This window comes from Tyto alba, unplaced genomic scaffold, assembly GCF_018691265.1.
Source record: "Tyto alba isolate M040663 unplaced genomic scaffold, T.alba_DEE_v4.0 Super-Scaffold_2, whole genome shotgun sequence".
In the NCBI taxonomy this organism is placed as follows: Eukaryota; Metazoa; Chordata; class Aves; order Strigiformes; family Tytonidae; genus Tyto; species Tyto alba.
Genome location: NW_024881282.1, coordinates 83139946 through 83160494, shown reverse-complemented (window position 1 = coordinate 83160494; position 20549 = coordinate 83139946). Strand labels below are relative to the sequence as shown.

The following is a 20549-nucleotide window of genomic DNA, read 5'->3' as shown; positions in this document are numbered from 1 at the left end:
ATTTGAATCGGGCATCTGTGTAGCTAAATTGATGGGTTAAGCACGCGTTTCTCAAATAAGTGATCCCCAGTCTTTGCTGGCATATGAGAACCTATACTGAACAAGTAACACAGGCAACAACACGCTTTGCAAATTAAAAACCTAAATCCCAAGTCAGCAGGGAGAGCAGTGGTCACGAACAATGTCAGAGGGTCACGCAAGCAACATGAGTTATGAGCTGGAGACTGACTACACTAAGCTAACATATAGGGACATTTAAGATGTCTTCGTTGAGGCATCTTAGCAGTGCTGTAAAACGTCATTTAAAAGCACTTACCTATCTTGATGTCACCACACAAAGTACTAAGATGATATCTGCAGGAAAACTGGCTCACCCTCAAATTAGACCCCCTATTCCCAAACCAAGCACAGAAACACACAGGTTGATTGACATCCCTGCCTATGATGAGACACAGAAAGTTAATAAGCATCACAAACACTAATGTAAGCAAAGCAATTTACAGAATCAAACCCAGGATCAGATCCTGGGACCATTCAGGATTTGGGGGGTTATTTCTTTGGAAGCTGGATCAGCCTAGGTGGCCCAGCCACCACAAGCACAAAACAGCTTTTTTGAAAAGCATGGGTGTTTTGAAACTGTTTCACCAACAGGAGCAGATACAAAAGCATAATTTACACACTTTCATGCCACACTGTAACAGCTAAATTGCTCAAGAAAGGACAAGTGAACAACTGTTCAATAAATTTATATATTAACGGGGTCATATAATTAAAAGAAAAAAAAGCAACAGCTTCCTCCAGTTTTTGGAAATATCCCAGGTCAAGATCATGCTTCAGCCCCAAAGGGAAATGCTTTACAAAGTTAGATCATTGGAGAACACAGATGCACAAAATAAACTTTTACGCAGTCTTAATTACAGAAGCTACTATTGCAACAATCAGACTTGGAATGTAATTCTATTAAAAGTAACAAGTAACCTCACAGACTTGTGTTAAGTCAACTTTTTCTCTGTGAATAAACTGCAAAGGATATTATTTCTGGGACAGAATAAATTCTTGAAATTAGTGAGTAACTTATGCATTGCTCCCCTGCTCCAAGAACACATTATTTATTTTTGCCATGACATAGCAAAGTTATTAATCTGCTGCCTTCCATCTCAACAATACGAAATGCTGTAAAATGCACAGACACCTGCATTACAGTACATTTCAGTTCCACTTTATATCAGTCATAAACATCTCTGTTTTGGACATCTCTTCAAAACAAATGCTCCAAGCACACTGTGCATAGCATTCGATTTTATGAAACTATAAAAGTTCTTCACTGTTAATTACACAGACAAATGTCTCATCACACATTTGATTACCAGGATAATATAATTAGTTTTCTACATTAACCTTTCAAACATAGAGCCTGGATTTCAAGTTGAAAGCATTGTAAAAACACTCAGTCTGGAGGTATATTATATTTCTGCTTCTTTGTGATTATAATAAAATAGTAAGACTGAAAAAAAACAACATGGTGTATGCAAAAGATTTTATTTAAATAGACACGCTAGGTTTAAGCAGCATTGTTCACACAATATGGGTGTCCAGTCCCCTCACGGGCTTGTACTCCCAAGTCTGGGCCAGCAGCCCTGTGACAGAAGGTTTATGCTGATAACTGGTAAAAGCTGAAGTCAGGTCTGCCTTAAATCTTGTCCATATTCAAGGTTTAAGCACTTCACTCTGGGCTGCCTCCTCCTTTTCAGATCGAGCAGCGTCTCTTGGTATCAGATAAGTAAGCCCTTCCCTTCAACACAAAAGAGATGCCAATCCTCATCTGCAAAATACAGTAGCGATATTCCCTCCCCACCCTGAATTTTGTAAAGGCTGCGTTTAGTACCTCCTTCACCTAGGAAGACGTGACTGCTTGTTTATCATCTTATCAGAACAAAGGATTAGAGGAAAGGACAAGCCACCACACCTCCCACTCCAACACTGCGCCACATGAGCAAACTTCCGAGGCTTACTGAGCTCCATTCAAAAAGCAGTTGGACTTTACACCATCGCAACCAGAGGTCACGTCCAGTATCATGTTCCTCTAATTGTGCCGAAGCTTCCTCCAATTTTCAGCCTACATTTACACAAAGCCATGTGTTGCCCAACTCTGTTGGTGCAAAAAAGACCTTCTAGGTTCAACAGGTCTTTCCTGACATTTGATCCTTAATTTACCTGCATGTTAAACAAACTGGATTATTCCAATCTAGTCGTTTACCCTAGTAGCTCCCCTCTTCTCTTGAGTTCATCTTTCTCGACTCTGCAACCAAGACATACATGCATCCCACTCCTGATAAAGCTTCACTTGTTTATACACTGGCATTAACATTTCACCTTTTCTAAAAGGTAATAGTTTCAGTGATCTATCTTAGCATCAATTCACATACTAAAAGATACCTGACATTGAGGTTTCAACAGCTGATCCCACGGATCAGGTAAACCGAAGAACAAACCTAAACTGGAGGACAAACTGAACTCTAAACCAAAAAACTGGAGTGAACATCCTTCTAGGATTAATTTTGGCATAAAACAGTGAAATCAAGTGAAGCAGTGATTATACCCTGAAGCTCCTTATTAGTGGACAGGACACCAAGCTGGGGAAAGTGTTGTGATCCCACCATTCGTGAAGCACAATGAAAAATTACTCCATGCAACATGAAATTTGTTAAAGGAGAGCTGGAATGCCAAATGCCACTCATCTCAGATCCCTGTCAAAAGGTGGGGGCTCAAATCTCAAGTGCTTTCAGCCAAATTCAGTCCCTGACACCGCTTTCCCTGCATCTCAGATCGGTGCCTTTGTCACTAGGAATCTGTACAGAAGTGGACACCAAAGTAACTACTGAAAATAAAGTGGACAAGGTTATATGAGTTCTGAGTAACTTACTGAATTGAATCCAACCCTGAATGGGAAAAAAAAAAAAAACAAAAACCAAAAAACAAAAAACCAACCTAGTCTACAAATCTTGCATGGTCATAAAGCATTCAGTCTTGTCAAAACCAAGATGCTTTGAGGAAATACGGAAGTTGGACACTCAGGACATCATCAGGAAATAGCACCTTTTTCTTTTCACAGCAACTGAAGGTGGGCTCCCAGGATTGCAACTCTGTGCTTCAGTGCCTGATAAGGAAGATCCTTGGTAGAACTCACATTCCTACAGGTTATATCCTGACCAGCTCTTGAAATAGGTGAAGTTTAGTCACTTAAATGCCAGAGCACATTCAGTCACAGTAAAAAGCTGGGCATACTCAAAGAAAACCCTAAACCAAACGCAAAGACAATACAGCCAAACCAAAATCAAAATCAATTGGACTCACACTACAGATGTCAAAGCACAGACTCCTGCACATTCTTAGAAGTATCCTGGCTTAAGCAACTAGACGCCTAACTCCTGCCAGGCTTTATCATGATTTAGGGTTGGAAGAGAAAGCTTTCAAAATAAACCTCTGGTGGAGGCCACTCCATCAGGTTTATCAGACTTCACCGACAGTGCTTACAGAACATGAAATCCAAACACAAACCACACGAGCCATGTTCGCTTCTCCCTGGAAATGGGTGCAGGGAAGTAATATTTGCTCAAAATCCCAATGGCAAGAAGCCGAGAAGGGAATTTAACACAGCTCTCACCCCCATGTAAATATTCCAACTATCAGAAGATTCCACACTACCCAAGATATCCTCCTCTCCCATTTGCTGCTGACCTCTACAAGAGGATACAGCACTATGAATTAAGGAGACAAAGGCATTTTGCATGCAGATTGACTTCAGGTTCTGATTCACACATTTGGGACCAGTGCTTCTTGCTGGCTCCAGGGCTCATGCCCAGTCTACAGAAACCTTTAATCACCCTACAAAAATGTTTAGGGTCCTGGTGCAGTTATGGAGAGGCAGACATCCCCAAATTTTCTGTTGCAAAGGCACCTGCTTTCTCCAGAGCCTGAGCAAAGTGTCCAAGGGCTTGCATTATACAGCAAGAGTCATTACGGTAGCTCAAAAATCTGACCCTTACTCCTTTGAATTTGGCCCAGCAAATTTGTGCCAAGAGGTGCTTCACTCAGGTGAGGTCCTACATGGGACAGGAGGGGACTGGAAGCAGGAAGGGAAGAAGCACTCTGCAGCTGAGGAGTTACATGGGACAAAAACCACACAGGCAGGAAAGATAAAGGTTTGCTGATAACCAGTCCTATCATGCTGTAGTATATAGCATGCTGCAGACTCTATATTACTTCTCTGTTTTCTTTACACATTTTTAACTGTTGATTTAATTTAATTTTGCCATGGCAGGATTAGCAGGCAAGCTACAGAGGTGAAAGGACATTACATTAAGACAGCACATTAATCCTCTATCCCACCCAAGGCAGAAGCAAAACCAAACAAATAGCAGCTTCCTGGAAATTGAATTTCTGTTATCCAGATGTCAAAGATGTAATACCCCAATTACACAAACTATTGCCAGTGAAGCATGCCAGCAAATATGCAATGTAAATGGGGTGAGCACAGAGCTGCAAAACTGCAGAGTCAGCATCTGGCTCTCTGAGTGAGTGATAATTAGCACTGTGTGTAGACACTAATAAACATTTATGTCTGAAATTACAACTTTTAGCAGTGTTAATAAAGGATATATTGGCAATTCGTAGAATAAAAGGGTCTTGAAAAGAACGTCATATTAAACAATGGCAGGCGCTTCCTGTGCTTGCACAGATTTTTTTCCCTCCCTAATTGCAAATGGCCACGCTATGTTGCTCGGAAATTAATCAACACAAGCACATACCTAAAAAAACTGGTTGTGTTTCTTTGGTCTCCCCATTAACATCATTGCTGTAGTCAGAGATCTTATATATCTCATGATGGTAATCTGGAATGAAAAACGATAAAAAAAATTAGAACTCAAGTGATCTGGAAAAAATGAACACTGAACACATTGCTACAGTTTTACTACATAATTTATCAATATATCTGCAGTTTATTTCACATACATCAAATTAACCACAGAAAATGTGCTCTGTATCAGCACCTTCTAAAAAAACTTTGCTCACACTGGAGAGACTCAGCTCAAATATTTCACAGATTTTAGGGAATAGCTACGCCTGCCCTAAATTACTGTGTTCATTTTCACAGCAAATTATCCCACCAGATGCCAATTATCTGGCTTCTTGCTTTACAGATGGAAAGCAGATTTATAATGAAATCTTTACCTTCCCGGAGACCAAGGGAAACTTTCAAACTTCACCTCAATCAAAAAAATCAGCAACGTACATTAGGGCTGCATTGTTCAGCTATCCTGATTCATATTGGTGTCATTGGCCTCTGTATTCTGGAGAAAGGAGGATCAGGGACACCCTAGAATATTCACCTACAGAAACTAGTAACTGTGATGACCCTATGAATAAACATTAGCATCTTGTATTCAGCAATGTTACAGGATTTAAAAAAAAATAAATAAAAAAATCACCACAGAATTTCTATTTCAAAGAAAAGAATATTTTGCTGCGAAGGTCTCTGCTGTAATCCCAGGCAGGTGTTCAGTAAAACCAGAGCTTTGTTTACATGTGTGTACAGAGGGAATTGTAAGTCCAAGAAAAAAAAAAAAATAATGTCTAAAGGCAGCTCTCCTGGATGCTATTTCTGACTCCGCTACTGGCACACACTTTGTCCTTCGGCAAATCGCTCAAGAATGAACAATATATCCAGTGTCTTGAAACAGCCACCCTCCCTCCTACCTCCTTTAACACCCTCCCAGTTCCCAATGCTCTCAGCTACTCCCTCTGTAAACTGGCTTTTATGTTTACCTGCCTCACAAAAAGTAAGGTAGAGATTAACTGATGGAAGAGCACTTTGGGGGATTCACTTAAAAGGCAAAACAGAAACAGAGGGTGGCATAAGCAACTCCTCCTCCCATGAGTCACACACCTGCACCTCTGACAAAACAGGTAGAGGATTGTAAAGGTCTCCTGGAAGCCAAACTTTTTTTGTTATGTGCTGTTTATTTGTACAGCACAACTGTCTGAAGAGCACAAGAGGAGGAACAACCCAATAAGTAAACTAGAATCAAGACTAACACAGTGACGCAAAAAGAAAGAAAAGGGCCTGGAAATAAAATAAAGGGGGGGAAAAAAAAAAAAAAAAATGGGGAGTTGGAGAGGTCAGTAACGAAGTACTACACAAAGGGTTCCTCTGCTTACCGAGCACGCCCAGTGAGTGAAGTGGGTAAAGTTTGAGATACGACATCGAGGAAGTAAAGGCTCCTTTCATAAGGCTAAAACTACGGGATTTATGCTGACCGCCTTCCATGGTCACCAGCTGTCCCGTTGAGGAGGGCGAGTGATGGAGCAGGTTGGTGGGTACCTGGTTGCCAGCCAAGGTCAACCCACCACACTGCATTTCCATCCTCTCAAGGGCATCCAAGATCTGCTGGGAGTGAGTATGTGGAAACTAGGAATTAAATGACTTACAGACTGATGGTCCTTAGATTACCACATTACACGTGGTTTCTTCTCTAGCACTTCCCTCCAACCATCCACTTGGTCACAACAGTCTTCTGCTGATTTACAGCTGCTACTTTAAAGTCACCACATTTCACCCCAGAGACAGCTGCATTTTAGTGCAGGAACAGATTTCCTCTCAATCTGGTCATTACTGATCATCTTGATAAGGTGCTCGGAAGTTTTTTTTTGGGACAGAATAAGCACTGTACAGGTACACATCATTAACAGATGGTGTGTTACCAAATAATTGACACAGCATAGCCTTTTCTCTTTGGTTTCCTCCTTCTGCCTCGGATGTCACAGTCCAGGCGCTGTGAAATCCGTATCAATTTCACAACAGTAAACACTAAACTGTGACATTATGGAATGACTCCTGAAAGAGGCAAAGGCCAATTACAAGAGACAACTATTTATACATAATCATCTTTCTAATCAACTGCGATAGAAAAAGAGTATTCAAGTGCAGACTCACATGCAAAATGTGATTTTTATCTCCTTCATTCTCAAAGTACGAAGACATAATTTTTTCTCTAGGATGTGTTGCTAGTGTAGCTTTCTATTTGACTTTCCATGTCCAAAAAGAGACCCCAGGTAAAATAAGAATTACTAATAATGTACCATCATAACTGAATTCACCTATTGAAACAAGGTTAAATAGATTGCCTTATACACTGAGGCATATCTAAACCTGTAATGAATGGCAACTGAGAACTGGCAAAATAGTCATCTATTTCTGATAGCGCACATACTCTTTTTACAGCTCCATTAGGACAGAAGTAAAATCATGTCTTCAATTCCAGTTTTGCTTTTCCACATGTTTCACTTTCACACCCCCAGGCTCCAGCCCAGTCCCGCATGAACTCTGCCTCCAAGTCAGAAGCGTGTTTGGTATCAAAACCCCACAAACCAAACCTGTTCTCCATGTAAATTAAACCTTCGATAGGTTTGCTAATGCATACAGACCTCCAACATATTTCAGCCAAGTCTGATGGGTCACTGCCCCTCTAGTGTTTAACAGGGAGTATGTGCGATGCTCCAAACCCCCCTATGACGATACAGCAGTCATTATTTACTATTCCTACCAAGTAAGTTTATTTACATCTTTCAATTTCTTCGCATCAAACGTGATTTTGCCGAGCACCTGCAAAGACATTGCTCTTCTGACAGCAAGTCCTGACACTCGCGTGTGTGTCCCCTCTTTCCCAAGTGTGACATTACACCCAAGCAGTCACCTGCCTTGAACTTGGCATGCAGGACACACACAGCGTTTCATGGAGACATTCCCGTCCAATACTTGGAAACACAAAAGGAAAAAAAGATCTCAAGTCAAATCCATCAGGGCAAAAAGATCTCATCAGCTGGAGAAGGGATAAAGCCCCAACCAAAATAAATCGCTAGGGCTGGGAAATCCACCTGTTAAAATGCCTACCAGCGCCTGTATCTTTTTATTATTTAAAAAAAAACCCAAACAACAACAACAAGACTGAAACACAGAGCTGTGCTTCTTCCCTGACATGAATCCAAATATTTCCCCTCATGATCTCTTTTCAAATATTCTCTTTTCCAAAAGCAAACACACCCTGAGTGAACAAGTTACACGCCAGCGGCTCTCCCCTGCCCACGTACAATTAATTAGCTGCGTGGATTTTTAATAAAGCAACCTCTATTCGGCTTTTCTTTGAAATACGAGGATGTACGCAGTCAAGGGGAGGAAAAAAACCACCCAAAACACAATCAATCCACAGGAGTTGAATACTAAGAAGGTCCGTTACTGCTCAAGTGTCATTATTTTTTGCTCCCTTCCCGATTTTACCTTTTCTTTCCCACAAAGCTGAATTTACCACGAAACACGATCCAACTTTATTTTGTACAAGATCTGCCTGGAAAAAAAAAAAACACGTCCACCTTTCTGGGGTGGTTCGGGGGTGGTGGTGGTGGTGTATGTTTGTTTTTGCAACAACACGTAATACACATGCAAAAAAAAATAATTGGGGGGGGGGGGAGGGAAAAGGGTTAAAGGGAAAAAAAAAAAAAAAAAAAAAAAGCGTGCAATGGTTTCGGGGAGTTCAACGAGACGATTGCGGAGTTAAATAACTGATGCGGGGAGGGAGAGGCGATAGGGGAGAGCGGGAGCTCGGGCGTTTCATAACGCCCCGCTCCCCCCCGGTGCAAAAGTCTGGGCTGCCCCCGGCGAGGAAACAAAGCCCGGGCCGCCCCCGCCGCCCCCGGCCGCCGCCGCCTTACCTTCGTTGATCAGTTTAAAGCTTTGGGATTTCCTGCTTCTCTTCCTCTGGGTGAACTCCATGGTGCGGGCAGGAAGGAAGGAGCGGGGCGGCCGGGCGGCCACCCGGCGGCGGTGGTGGCAGGACCAAGGTCCGTGTCTTTAATCAGCAAAAACACGCGGGGGTTGGGAGACGGCGGCTCCGGCGGTGAAGAAAGGGATCCGGGACAAGTTGGCTCCGGTCTTCCCCCCACCCCCCCTTTCCCTCCCGCCCCAAACTTTGAGGGAAAGCGGGGTGCGGCGGGGGGAGCCCCGCGGGGGCGATGCCGGGCAGCGCCGCCGCCGCCTCCGCCTTCCCCCCCCCCCCCCCCGCCTGCCCCCCCCACCCCCCGCCGCCCGCTCGCCGGCTGCGCGGCCGCGGCCCGGCGGCGAAGGGCGGCCCGCAATGGCTCGCCGCCGGCTCCGGGACCCCCGGTGCCACCTGCTGGGGGGACAGGCGGCGCGCAGCCCCGCGGCGGTTCCGCCGAGCCCCGGCCCCGTCAGCCGCCACCCCGAGGCCGGCCCGTCGCCAGACGACGCGCCGGGGGAAGGCGGCCAGCGCCGCCGGGCTCCGCCGCGGGGGCTGGAAGGAGAGAGGCTGAGAGGGCAGCGCCATTTTGTGTGTGTGTGTGTGTGTCCTGTCCCCGTGTCCCCCCCCCGCCGTTCCCCTCACACACACACACACACACACACTCCCCTCACGGGCACTTGCTTGCTCACGCCGCCGGTTCTCCTTCCCGCCCCCGCGGCTCCCCGGCGGGCAGGGGGGGTGGCCCGGCCGGGAGGGAGCGGCGGCCTCTCGGCGCGGCCTTGGCGCCGCCGCCGGGCGCTCGGGGCCGCCCGCGGGCCCCGTCGGCGGCGGTGGGTTCCCTGAGGGGCCGAGCGGGGCAACTCTGGGTTTGTAGCGGGACCGGGCACCTTTCCGGGCCAAGGTCCGGCGGGGATGGGGTTGAACTCGGCGCTGGTAGGGTGCGGAAAGTCGGTAAAAGCCAGAAACGGGGCTTGGCTGGCGGTAAGAGCTGCCGGTTGCCGTGTTTTGTGGTAACGGTGACAACGGCGTGCCCACTGGCGCAGGGGACCAAGGCCTGGAGCAGCGCGCTGAACCTCCAGCCCGGCCGAGGGATCGCTGAGCTTCGCCTGACCTAGAGAAGCGTGGATGGCAGCCGCGGGAGGGAGAGTCTCGCTCCTCTAGCAGCCCGTTTTGGCACACTGGCGACTCGCCCATGCTCCCTGTAGCCATACGGGTGGCCCAAGCGCAGCTGGAATTAGTGCTCTGATTTATTCACCACTTGATGCCTTCAGCCATACTTCCAGTTCACTCACTGTGCTAAATGCTAGTGTAGCATTTTCTTTACAGTCAAGAGTGCTTTTTGCCTGTTGCCTGTTGAGGAAGGACCCAGGCTTTTGCAGTTACAACTACCGATAACTGAAAACACAGCTCCTGATCATCATCTTGTGTTTTACATGTAGTCAGGCTGTGTTATGACAAGGAGAAGAGTGTGTGATACTTGCACACGCCTACTCGAACAGATCTTCCCTTGGTCTCCTCAGAGTACCCAGGAGAATCCCATTGGCTCCAGTAATGTTGACTGATGCCATCACTTGGAATAATGACATAAAGTTAGTAAAAGGAAAGCAAACTGAATATTAGCAATAGTGATTTGTTATCCTAACTGTGTGCATAGACATAGTCAGACCTCAATTCTCTCCTGCAAGGTGCTGTCCAAACACAGCAGTATACCTGGTTCCGAAAAGCAAAATTGGGAAATAGGCTTAATGGTGAAGCAATATCAGAAAATATGCCTAATGGTAAAATTTATTAGACTCTGGAAAATTAAATTCATGAGGGAGGTTATGGAAACCTCACAGATTGGGTAAGGGTGTAATTTTCTATTAAATTGCTAAGTGGAAAATCCCAGAGGCAATCAATATGCTACTTTTGGAATTTTCCTAAACTTCACTGTAAGACTTTGTGAAAGGAAACTGGGCTAACATGCTATTTAAAATCCTGCATTATATATTTTTGGGAGGATGCTGAAGCAGCAAAGGTAGATGGATGTCATATGCTGTTTGCTAAATTGTGTAGGTCCAATTAATCTCTGGTACAGCACAGTGAAGTCAGGTCTGAAATGCAGCAGCAGTGTGCCTAAATTTTGTGTACAAAAAGAGTATTTTCTCTCTTTTTTTTTTTTTTTTTTTTTTTTTCCCCCTCCTCAAACAGTCAGTTGATTCCTGTCTGCTAACTTTATTTACAAGACTTAGAGCATTGCTGAAACTGTTGTGTTTGACTCTCATCCTTGGGACAATAGGAGAATTTTTATAAAGCATAAGGCCTTCATTTACTGTTCAACTCACATGATAGGCTTTATCCTGCATTTGCCAAAGGAATGTGCTACAAAAATAAAAAGGTCTTTTCTGTTTTCTTCTGCTACTCAATTTTGTGAAACATTTTGGTGTATAATTTATGAAAAAGTGATGGCAGTGTTTTATCAGCTGCTCTTTCTCCTTTTAGTTTTTCATTCTCCGTGTTGGATTTTTTTGCTTAAAGAGACACTTATGATTTGAAATGATATTTCAGTCTGAATGGAGCACGCCACAGTTTGAAGTAACATTTTACAAGAGCTAGCACATACCCTTTTTCGTTAGTATTTCTCATTTTTCTTACTGTGAATTAAAGAGATTCATTCTTTTCTACATGCAGAATAAGTCTGGTCCTGCAAGCAAATCTAATTATGGTTACTCAGAGGAGTAAATCTTGAAATTTTAATTTATGAAAAGTATTAGCCAGTTTGGATACCAAGGCCCCGATCCTGTCATCTCATCTGCATAAACGTGAATTAGAAACTAGGACAAGGTGACTGTAGGTCAAAGTCTTCTAGTTATCCACACAACATGTAGGAAGATCCTGTAGCTGAAAACCAAGCTTTCCATCCTGTACTGCTAATGTTTCTCAGCCATGACTTAGAAAAAGATACTTCAAGAACTCAAAGGCTCCCGTGTACAGTAAATTGTGAGCCTGTTGTGGGGGATTTTGGGGTGGGTATCCTACAACTGGACTCGGACCATCTGTTCATTTATCACGGGCCACTATCGCGTTATCCTAGCTGGAGAAACCCAGAGATGAAAGTCGTCTTTATTCCATTAGAATGGCTGCCTTGTGCCACGCTAGATAGTCACCAGCTACATCGCTGTGGCAGCCAAGTGACTCAGGATAAAGTGCACTGTCTCCAAGGGACAGTCAGCTTTTAATTTAATTTATTTCAGTTGATGTCTCGGTATCATATTTTTATTGTTACATATTAAGATCACATAGTTTCTTTTTTTCTGGTGAAAATATGGCAAATTCAGAGCATTTTGTATATATTCATGAATAGCTGCAAAGTTTTTCCTCAATCAGACCGTTGAGTAATGTGTTTTTCAAAATGCCATTAAATTAGCCAACTAAATGAGGGCTTTATCTTACAACACATCCCAAGTCAGTATGATTATCCCTGGCTATTTCCTAGTTGCCATTTTATTATGCTGCAAGTTACTTTCAAAATATCCCCTCCCCATTCTAACTGATGTTCATTTCCCCAGCAATTTTCTGGTGTATAAAATGCCTTTTTTTTTTTTCCATTTCAGATGCTAGATCACGAGCTAACCAATTAAATATAATTAATCTAGTAATACTTCAGTATTAACAGCAGCAGCGCGCTTCACATCAGGATGTCACAGACTTTTTCTTTGCTTCCAGGCTCACAGGTGTGTCCAGTTAATTACAATATTTTGATTATTATTCAGAAAGTAGGATGGTGTAGGACAAAGAAGACTGAAGCATTCTGGAGCTGCGGGGAATTATATGGGTGTACTGTGAGCTCCTTCAGCTTTTCAGTTGGAAAAATGATACTGGAAAAAGTCTCACAAACTCAATGATTTGATCTGATGCTTTAAGGCTAATGTTAAGGAATCCACGTGAGGCTAGGTGAAGTAGGAAGAGGCTGCCGACTGTCATATTAATAGCGCCATGATTAGTGCTCATCTTGGAGCCTGCAGTTCGGTGTGGTATTTGGAAGCAGGAGAAGGGTGAAGAGGTAGATTGAAGATCAGGAGCTGCACAGGTGACAGGTTAATAGGTTGGCTGTTTTGGTTAGTTATGTGCAATGAATGTCATTGAGGATTTTATAAACTGTGGTAGCGTTTTTCCTTTGCAGGTTTCCAGTGATGTTTTTATGGTCGTACAAAATAGGTAGGCAGTACTTCTCAGCTCCCAACTTGATAGTAGGTCATGCTGATGATGTGCTGTCTTACTACAAGTCTTCCCTTTCAGGAGGCTTTCATGTTGGCATATCTGAGGACAGGGTCATTACAGAGGTAGGTTCCTGGATGTCCTAAAGAGGTCCAAAGCATAGGAGTGCAGTTTAACTTTTCTGATTCCACCTTAAGTTCTTCCTGTATCATTTTAGTAATGGTACTTAACATGTCTCTATCCTTAGTCTCTTTTTTCCTTCAGGACACTGTTTTGAAATAGCTTCTTGTCCATTCTGCTGCTTGTTAATCTTCCTCATACAAATTTAAAAGAAAAAAACTACAGGATGGACCAATGTTTTCATCCGTTTGCTGGTTCAGGGAGACCAAAACATTCCAGAACTGTTTCAACAATAAAGAAAACTGAATCTATGTACAAAGTGTTCTTTGTGTGTGTGGTTACAAACCCTCTGTATATTTCTGTATCAGAATGCAAACCCCATTTTGACTGCAAGGCTGGGCTTTTCTTCCCCTCTGTCATTTTATGTGTAGCTTGGACTAAAACTGAAAGGAAGGGCAGTATAGTCTTAAGAGTCGAAGTTTGACGGTCATCCACTCTGATCAAATACTTGTAGGATAATTGGATATTAAGGTATTAACTCTTCCCTAGGATAAACCAGTTTTCGGATTTGAATTCTGGGATGAGTAGATGGCGAGACCGAGGTGTCTAAGCAACAGATGTGGTTGGAGGATAAAGAAGAAAAGGTCTGAACAATGCTTTTATGAAAGCTAATGTGGAAGAGTGAAAAAAGTCTGCCCACATGCATGCATATTCTGCAATTCTGTGCAACATGGAGAAATCATGAGCTCGCATATTTTGTCCTGCCTCCCACTTACAACCCAAGGTTCTACAAGGAAAATGAGGGCAATGTGAGTAGGGCTTGTTATTTTTCCTAGAACTTTGGTTTTTTGGGCTTAGAAATTTTACTCTGGATGTGTCTTTGCATTGCTAGCACCACTGTCTAAAGAGATGAAGTGTAAAGACAGGCTGGCGTTCCAGGAAAGGGCATGTTTGAGCCTTGGGTAGTTCAGGAGTCGATGTTAATCACACGAGCCCGAGCGTAGCTAGGGTAAGTGGTCCCATTTCTGATGAAAGCTAAAGGCACAAATTATGGCAAGCTCAGCTCAGAGTCCAGCAGCCCAGTGAGTCCCCTGCTAGGAAGAGTTCAAAGATGACTCTGCTACTAATCATACCTACATTTTTGTGTCAGTTTGCTTCAGTCACAGCAGCTGAAGGCAGACATAAGAGTGCAGCAATGGAAAGAGTCAAATCACTGGAGCTAGGGAGGGGAAAGGAATGTAGAATCAGCTGCAGGAACAATAGCATTTAGCAATGTTAGGCAGCTCCTTGAGGCTGGGGGTTGAAGAAGCCCAGGCAACAGCCATCCTCCTTTAAGTCCTGACAGACTGATGTGGGGACATTACGCAGTGCCTCCCCAGCCCAGCCCTCTCGCCATTTCCAGTGTGCCACAGGGAGCGGCTCTCTGTGTCTCGGTTCTCCCTTGATCCTCTTCCATTTCTCCTGCCACACATTAGTAAACGCACTCGCACTGAAATCAATGGGAGTTTGAAAACTAAAAGTAATGTGTGCTTTAGTATGCTACTAATCCACTTACTTGGATCCTCTTACTGCTCCTCTGGGCTGCCCTGATCCTCTCTATCAGCCCACCCAGCTGCTCTGATCTGCTCTCTAAACTTCTGCTGTGGCTATATTAGCATCTCTGTCAACTCACAGGGCTGCTGCCTCGACGCCTTCAATCCCCTCTACCAACGAGAGTCTCTCTACTAAATTATAATCCTTGTAGCTCAGAATACTGATGCAAGCTAAAATAAATTCATGAAAAGTTGCTGTGGCTCCTACTAAGATGTTCCATTTCCCTAAATGTTTTCAAACAGTACTTACATTTCAGGCTGGAAAAATAGCTTAAGACACATTCATAACCACCTGCCTGCTTTTCAGTTCTAAAAAATGAAATTTCATTGCAAGGTACAATGTAGTTCAAAATCTACTCACACATGCACTTTTTAAAGAGAGATTATGTGAATCTAATAACTGTGTCAGGCTGGAGACTGACAACATCTGAAAATGATACTTTTATTCAGCAGTAAGATATATGCAGCAGCATTTTCATTAATGTGCCCTCCCCCCCGGATTTATCCTCAGAGATGTGTAGATATTGAAGACTCCATCACCCATTCAATCCTTGACCTCTCTGCTGAGGCAGCCAATGCACCTGAATGGGTATTTTCTCTGAGATGGACACATCCTGCAGGGATCAAACTGACAACACAGAAGTATGATCATTTAGTAACAACTTTGAGAGATTTCTTGCCTGAGTTGAATAGAAGCTAATGAACTCGAACTTAGAAGTACAGTATTTTATGCTCAGCCATTTATCTTCTGTACACATAAACCCAGAAGAAAAATAGATGTTTTTATGAGGTTTTCTACCATCCAGCGAGATTTGTTTGGCACTTGGGGGGGTGTCTCTGTTATGTTTATTCACCTATAATTTGAATACAACTAAAATGTCTCCAAAAGGAAGGTTGTGAATGATAGACCTTGCTTTGGGGAAGGACGAGGAGAGAGACAACTGTATGGCTCTAAAACTCACTGCATGGAATTTGACAAACCCATCTGCATTTTCAGGGATTAGTCCTGTTACTGCATCTTTCCTGGAAATAGTTTGCTGCTTGAATATCTGTAGTGCAGACTGATGCTGAGAGTAAGTATGTTCCCCACTTAACGTCATTTGCCCCATACTGCTGAAGTGCTAGAAAGAACATCTACAGAAATATCAACAACAACGAAAAAGAAGCAGCATGATCATTTTGCTGCAAGGTGTTTTGAATTCTTTAACAGTCACAAATGGCCACTGCTGTCAAAAGAGCACCGTTTCCCTAGTGACATCTTGGGACTGATTCATCAGGGGCTCTGAGGACACAGTGCCATAAGCTGAGTTACCAATAGTGTTTCTGGAAACAACACAATTTTCCTCAGATATCTCCTGTACCAGCCAGTTTCAAAATAATTAGCTGTTTTTAAAAGCTTTTTAGAAGCATTAAAGAGTTTTTATACCACCTCAATTTTACCGTATAGTACCTGGGATAGGAACTGACCTATGCATCCTTTAGACAACCTAAACATTTCACCTAAGTATTTCCTTTTCAAAACCAGAGGATAATTATCATTCAAACAGTTCTTTCAAGCGTCTGTATGGATGTTACCACTTTCCTAAGCATTTTAATGGTGCATTACAGAGGTCTGTCCTGGCAGACAGGAACTATGGCAGTTGACTTACCACAAGAACCAATCAAGCAATGCTTTAAAAAGCAAAACAAACCAAATTAAAATGCCACCTGCTTGTTTTGGCCCTATAGATGCATGAATATCACGCGCTTTTGAAGACTGCTGTCGGTTAGAAATGCCAGGAGCTTTTTTTCTGCCATTGCCTCACCTGTGAGCTTTTCTTGTCTTTGCCAGTGGCTTTTGGACACCCGTGGTGGAGCACTACCCCCCACTTGTTCCTTGATCTTCCCTCTGGCCCAATGTTTCTCAGTCTGTGACCTCCTGCAGATTGTGCGCTACTGTTTAGGCAGTTCTGAAAGGTAAATAAGAAATAGCAAGCCCAGTGTGAGTGGCTTAAATCCACTATATGGAGGAGATGGGCCCATCCTCAGTGCAGGAACTGTAGGGAAGTGCAATTTGGAAACCTTAGCAGAAGTGCTACCACGCCTGCTTAGAACAAATTGTCACACACCCGGAGGTGTCCTGTGGATGTGACAAGCCAGAGATACCTGTAAGCAAAGTAAAAGTGGAAGTAAAAAACGGGGAACTGGATGGGTTAATCCCTTCCAAAAAGTTAAGGACTGCTTTAATAAATTAAGAAAAAAGTGAGACTGAACGTGCAGCTCCCTTTGCCAGAAGTGCATGTATTTAGTCATGGCATAAAGGCAATTTTATCAAATGTCTTTTTTTTGTTAAAGTATTTTGAAGATGAATAAGAGGAACCATGTACCTATCTGAAAAAGGTTTCCAAGAATGATCTGTGCCCTGCATTACCTGAAATGGGTTCTTCTGCAGCCTTAGTCAGATGTAAGGCAACAATTCTGCCTCCTGTGTGCAAGTGAAAGTGTAAGATGGCTGAGCTAGGGTTTTCCTGTTTTAATATCAAATACAAAAGTGAAACTGAATACTCCAAAAGTATTGAATACAACCTGAAAACAGCTGAATATAAGCTGAATACAACTAAGTGCAACCAAAATCATTCTGATCCGCTTTACCACTTTGGCAAATAGATGACATCTGGGTTGTTTGAGAGAAATGACGTATTTCTGAGCTGCCTTCCATAATCTTCCTGAAGTTGACAGTTGGCTTCCAGCAGATAGAGCTGAGCAATCACGCAATCATCAAAAAATTGGAATGAAACACCTCATGTATGTTTTGAGCTTGTATTTCTATTACTTACAAGGCTTTTATGAACGTTCCAAGATTTTGAGTAACTTCCAGATCTCCCTTTTCAGTCTTGGTTTGATATAGAACGTTGTGAAGCAAAGTAGCTTTGTGGTTAACCCTGTGGGGTTGTTCCAGAGGTCTGTGGAAACCTGGATCTGGGAAAAACATGGATAACACTATTGCTTCTAGACCCAAGATCAGTTGCAGTGAGCCCTCAAGACCCTGCAACTGGTTTTGGGGGACCTTAGCAGCCTGGGTACAGCTCTGACAGAAAATATAATATTTATTAATCACATGAGATGGAAATATGTGGCCATTTTGGTACCAAACCAGAAGTATTGCTCTGAAAAGCAAAAGAGGGACAGTAGAAAACAGTCAAACTAAGAATTTATAGCAGTAATCTAATTGACTCTAATGACTAGAGTAATGCCGTATATGATAAATTGTTAGTTTGAAAGACAGCTTGGAAAAGCACTCTTTTCACATGTTAAAAATATCTTATATTAAAATATCTTATATATGCACTGATGTCATCAAAAGGATTATTGCATGGATGGGGGACAGGCACAGGGAAGGAATTGTCTGCTTTCATAATACACTGCTAAGCAGTTTTCATAGTCTAAGGGCTCCTTGGAGCAACAGAGACTCAGAGAAACCCTCCTGCAGTGTGGAGGAGCTTTTTCCATTGCATAGTCCAACGAGCAGAGCTCACAGTGTGAGCTTTCATGTGTGCCATGAGTTTGTCCCGCAAGCGGTGCTCCAGATATCCACCCTACAACCAAACAGACTGTCTGAATGTAGACAGTCAAAGGATGAGACACCCGTAATGAAGCAGGCAGGGACCATAACAAATTATCAGCATAGATATACCCTTGGGAATGTGTTTTGAAGAACAGAGAAACTTTGAACAGAGTCCAGCCCAGACTTGACCCAAGCATCTCAACCTTTCATGTTCCTCAGAAAATGTTGCCCTGACCCCAAGGCAAAGTCAAACAGATTTGCCATCCTGGAAATCAGAGAGCAAGCCACAGTAACTGCATCACTCTTGTGAATACTGTGTGTGAGTTGGCTTTCCTCCTTCATTTTGTACTGTCTTGAGATATAATGTCAAACCGAAGGAGGAAATGAAGCAAGGTCTAAGGTTGTGTCTACACTACAGTTAATTGAGGGGGGCAGCTGGCATTCAGACATGAGCACCTGGATTTGTTTGCCATAAAATCCTCTACAGAGTATTCCTACAGCCTCGCAATTTATGCTCTTACCCAAATGTGGGCACATCCCCCTGGGCCTCTCTACTGAGATCTCCTCAGATCCTTTCACTGTCAGATATGAAATAATTTCCTTTTAGAAGAACTACGAAAAAGCATAGGAGGACTGTTCCTGCTTCCTCACTGCAAACCAATTGCAGTCAAGCCTCAGGTAATGCAGAGCATGATTTCTGAATCCATACCCCTCCAGCCTGCATTTAAATAACACCCTTAAACCAATGGGCCATTTTCTGTAAGAGCGAGCTGTGGCGAACTGCTCAGATTATCTAACATAGGTGAAAAGCCAGTTGCAGTTACAGCCCTCCAAAATAGCTACTGAAGCAATGGAGCATACCATGGGGATAAGGCAAACTAAAAATCTGGGAGGACCTAAAGGTGAAAAAAATTCTGGGATGACCAAGGGAGGCAGAAACTGCCATGTGCCATAGCATGAGGCTAGCGGAGACAGCGGTGCTGCCACCAGCCAGGCAGTTCCTAAGCAAAACAGAGGAGTGAAAGTTACAGTGACTTTCACCCTTCACTGTTCAGTGGCCTTCGTTTCCAGCCAAGGTGTGGCCCTGATGAATTTAAGCTTGGTAAGAATTGGCTGTTCTTACTCATTCTTCAAAGCTTTCTCTGGTCCTCTTGGAGTTTACAAGCCGCAAGATGGAAATCGCTGGACAAAACCAGGTAAATAAGCAAAACAAGAGATTTCTGTGTGTTATTACCTGTGTCACACATGCTGTATGGCTCGTGACAAGGATTCAAGCTAACAAAGGTAGTGGTTTTTACTTCCAGGATATATACACTAAGGAGCACAGTCCCTACCAGCTACCTCAGTCCTCTAGGCTCGAAGGAAGCAGAAACCAGGCATCACAGCTAAATCCCAGCATGCTGTCCCAGGTGCACGGGCAGCACAGGGGACAGGGAACGCAAACCTTTCCCATCTCTTGGGTGATTTTCAACACCAGCACTTGGGGAAGGAGTGGGGTACTTGCAAGTGCCCTGCAATTAAACCCTACGCTGTTCACTGATGTCGTTTCACCTGAGGGCATCCTGGCATCAGTGAAACACTTTTGATTTCCCTTGGGGTGTTGTTAAGCCTCCCAGAGTGACCTGGCTGGTGGCAGGAGCACACCGGTGCGGGGAGCAGCTGAGGACACATCCTGCCCCGCTGTGCCGGAGCTGCACCCTGCTATGGCCGGGCCCTGTGCCCCTCGGGGCCCGTGACCAGTCTCACAGCAACACAGGATGGTTTAGGTTGGAAAAGACCTTTAAGATCATCACGTCCAACCGCAGAGGTAGCACTGCCAAGCCCACCACTAAACTGTGTCCCTAAGCACCACAGCTACACATCTTTGAAATAAATACCTCAGGGATGGTAGACTGAAATGTTTCCCTGGGCAGCCTGTTCCAGTGCTTGACAACCCTTTCTGTGAAGAAATGTTTCTTAATAACCAACCTAAACCTCTCCTGGTGCAATGTGAGGACATTTCCTCACATCCTATGGCTTGTTACATGGCAGAAGAGCCTGACCCCCACCATGCCATCCCTGAGGCCACCGACCAGCCCCTCGTGCTCCTTGGGGCCCGTGACCAGCCTCACAGCAACACAGGATCGTTTAGGTTGGAAAAGACCTTTAAGATCATCAAGTCCAACCGCAGACCTAACGCTGCCAAGCCCACCACTAAACCGTGTCCCTAAGCACCACAGCTACACGTCTTTGAAATAAATACCCCCAAGGATGGTGCCTGAACTTCTGGTACAGCTTGAGGCC

At 43.8% G+C, this 20549-nt stretch overlaps 1 protein-coding gene and 1 long non-coding RNA gene across 5 annotated transcripts in view; both read right to left on the bottom strand.

Annotated features, from left to right (window-relative positions):
• The window catches only part of BEND7 (BEN domain containing 7), a 48112-nt gene extending 38563 nt beyond the window's left edge, over positions 1–9549 (bottom strand). For 3 of the 4 annotated variants that reach the window (XM_042792447.1, XM_042792446.1, XM_042792445.1), the window contains exons 1-2: positions 8767–9084; positions 4809–4892 (exon numbers count right to left, since the gene is read on the bottom strand). In XM_042792447.1, coding sequence (XP_042648381.1) covers positions 4809–4892; positions 8767–8827 — 145 coding nt within the window. In that variant the 5' untranslated portion in view covers positions 8828–9084. Of the gene's footprint in view, positions 1–4808; positions 4893–8766; positions 9085–9484 lie in introns of those variants that run through there. The other variant, XM_042792444.1, reaches the window with a different exon arrangement.
• Positions 1521–2108, bottom strand: LOC122153420. Its single transcript, XR_006165306.1, has 2 exons — positions 2013–2108; positions 1521–1792 (listed from the first exon to the last, which is right to left on the bottom strand). It is a non-coding gene; the product is annotated as an uncharacterized LOC122153420 (long non-coding RNA).
• Positions 9550–20549: the final 11000 nt, after the last annotated feature.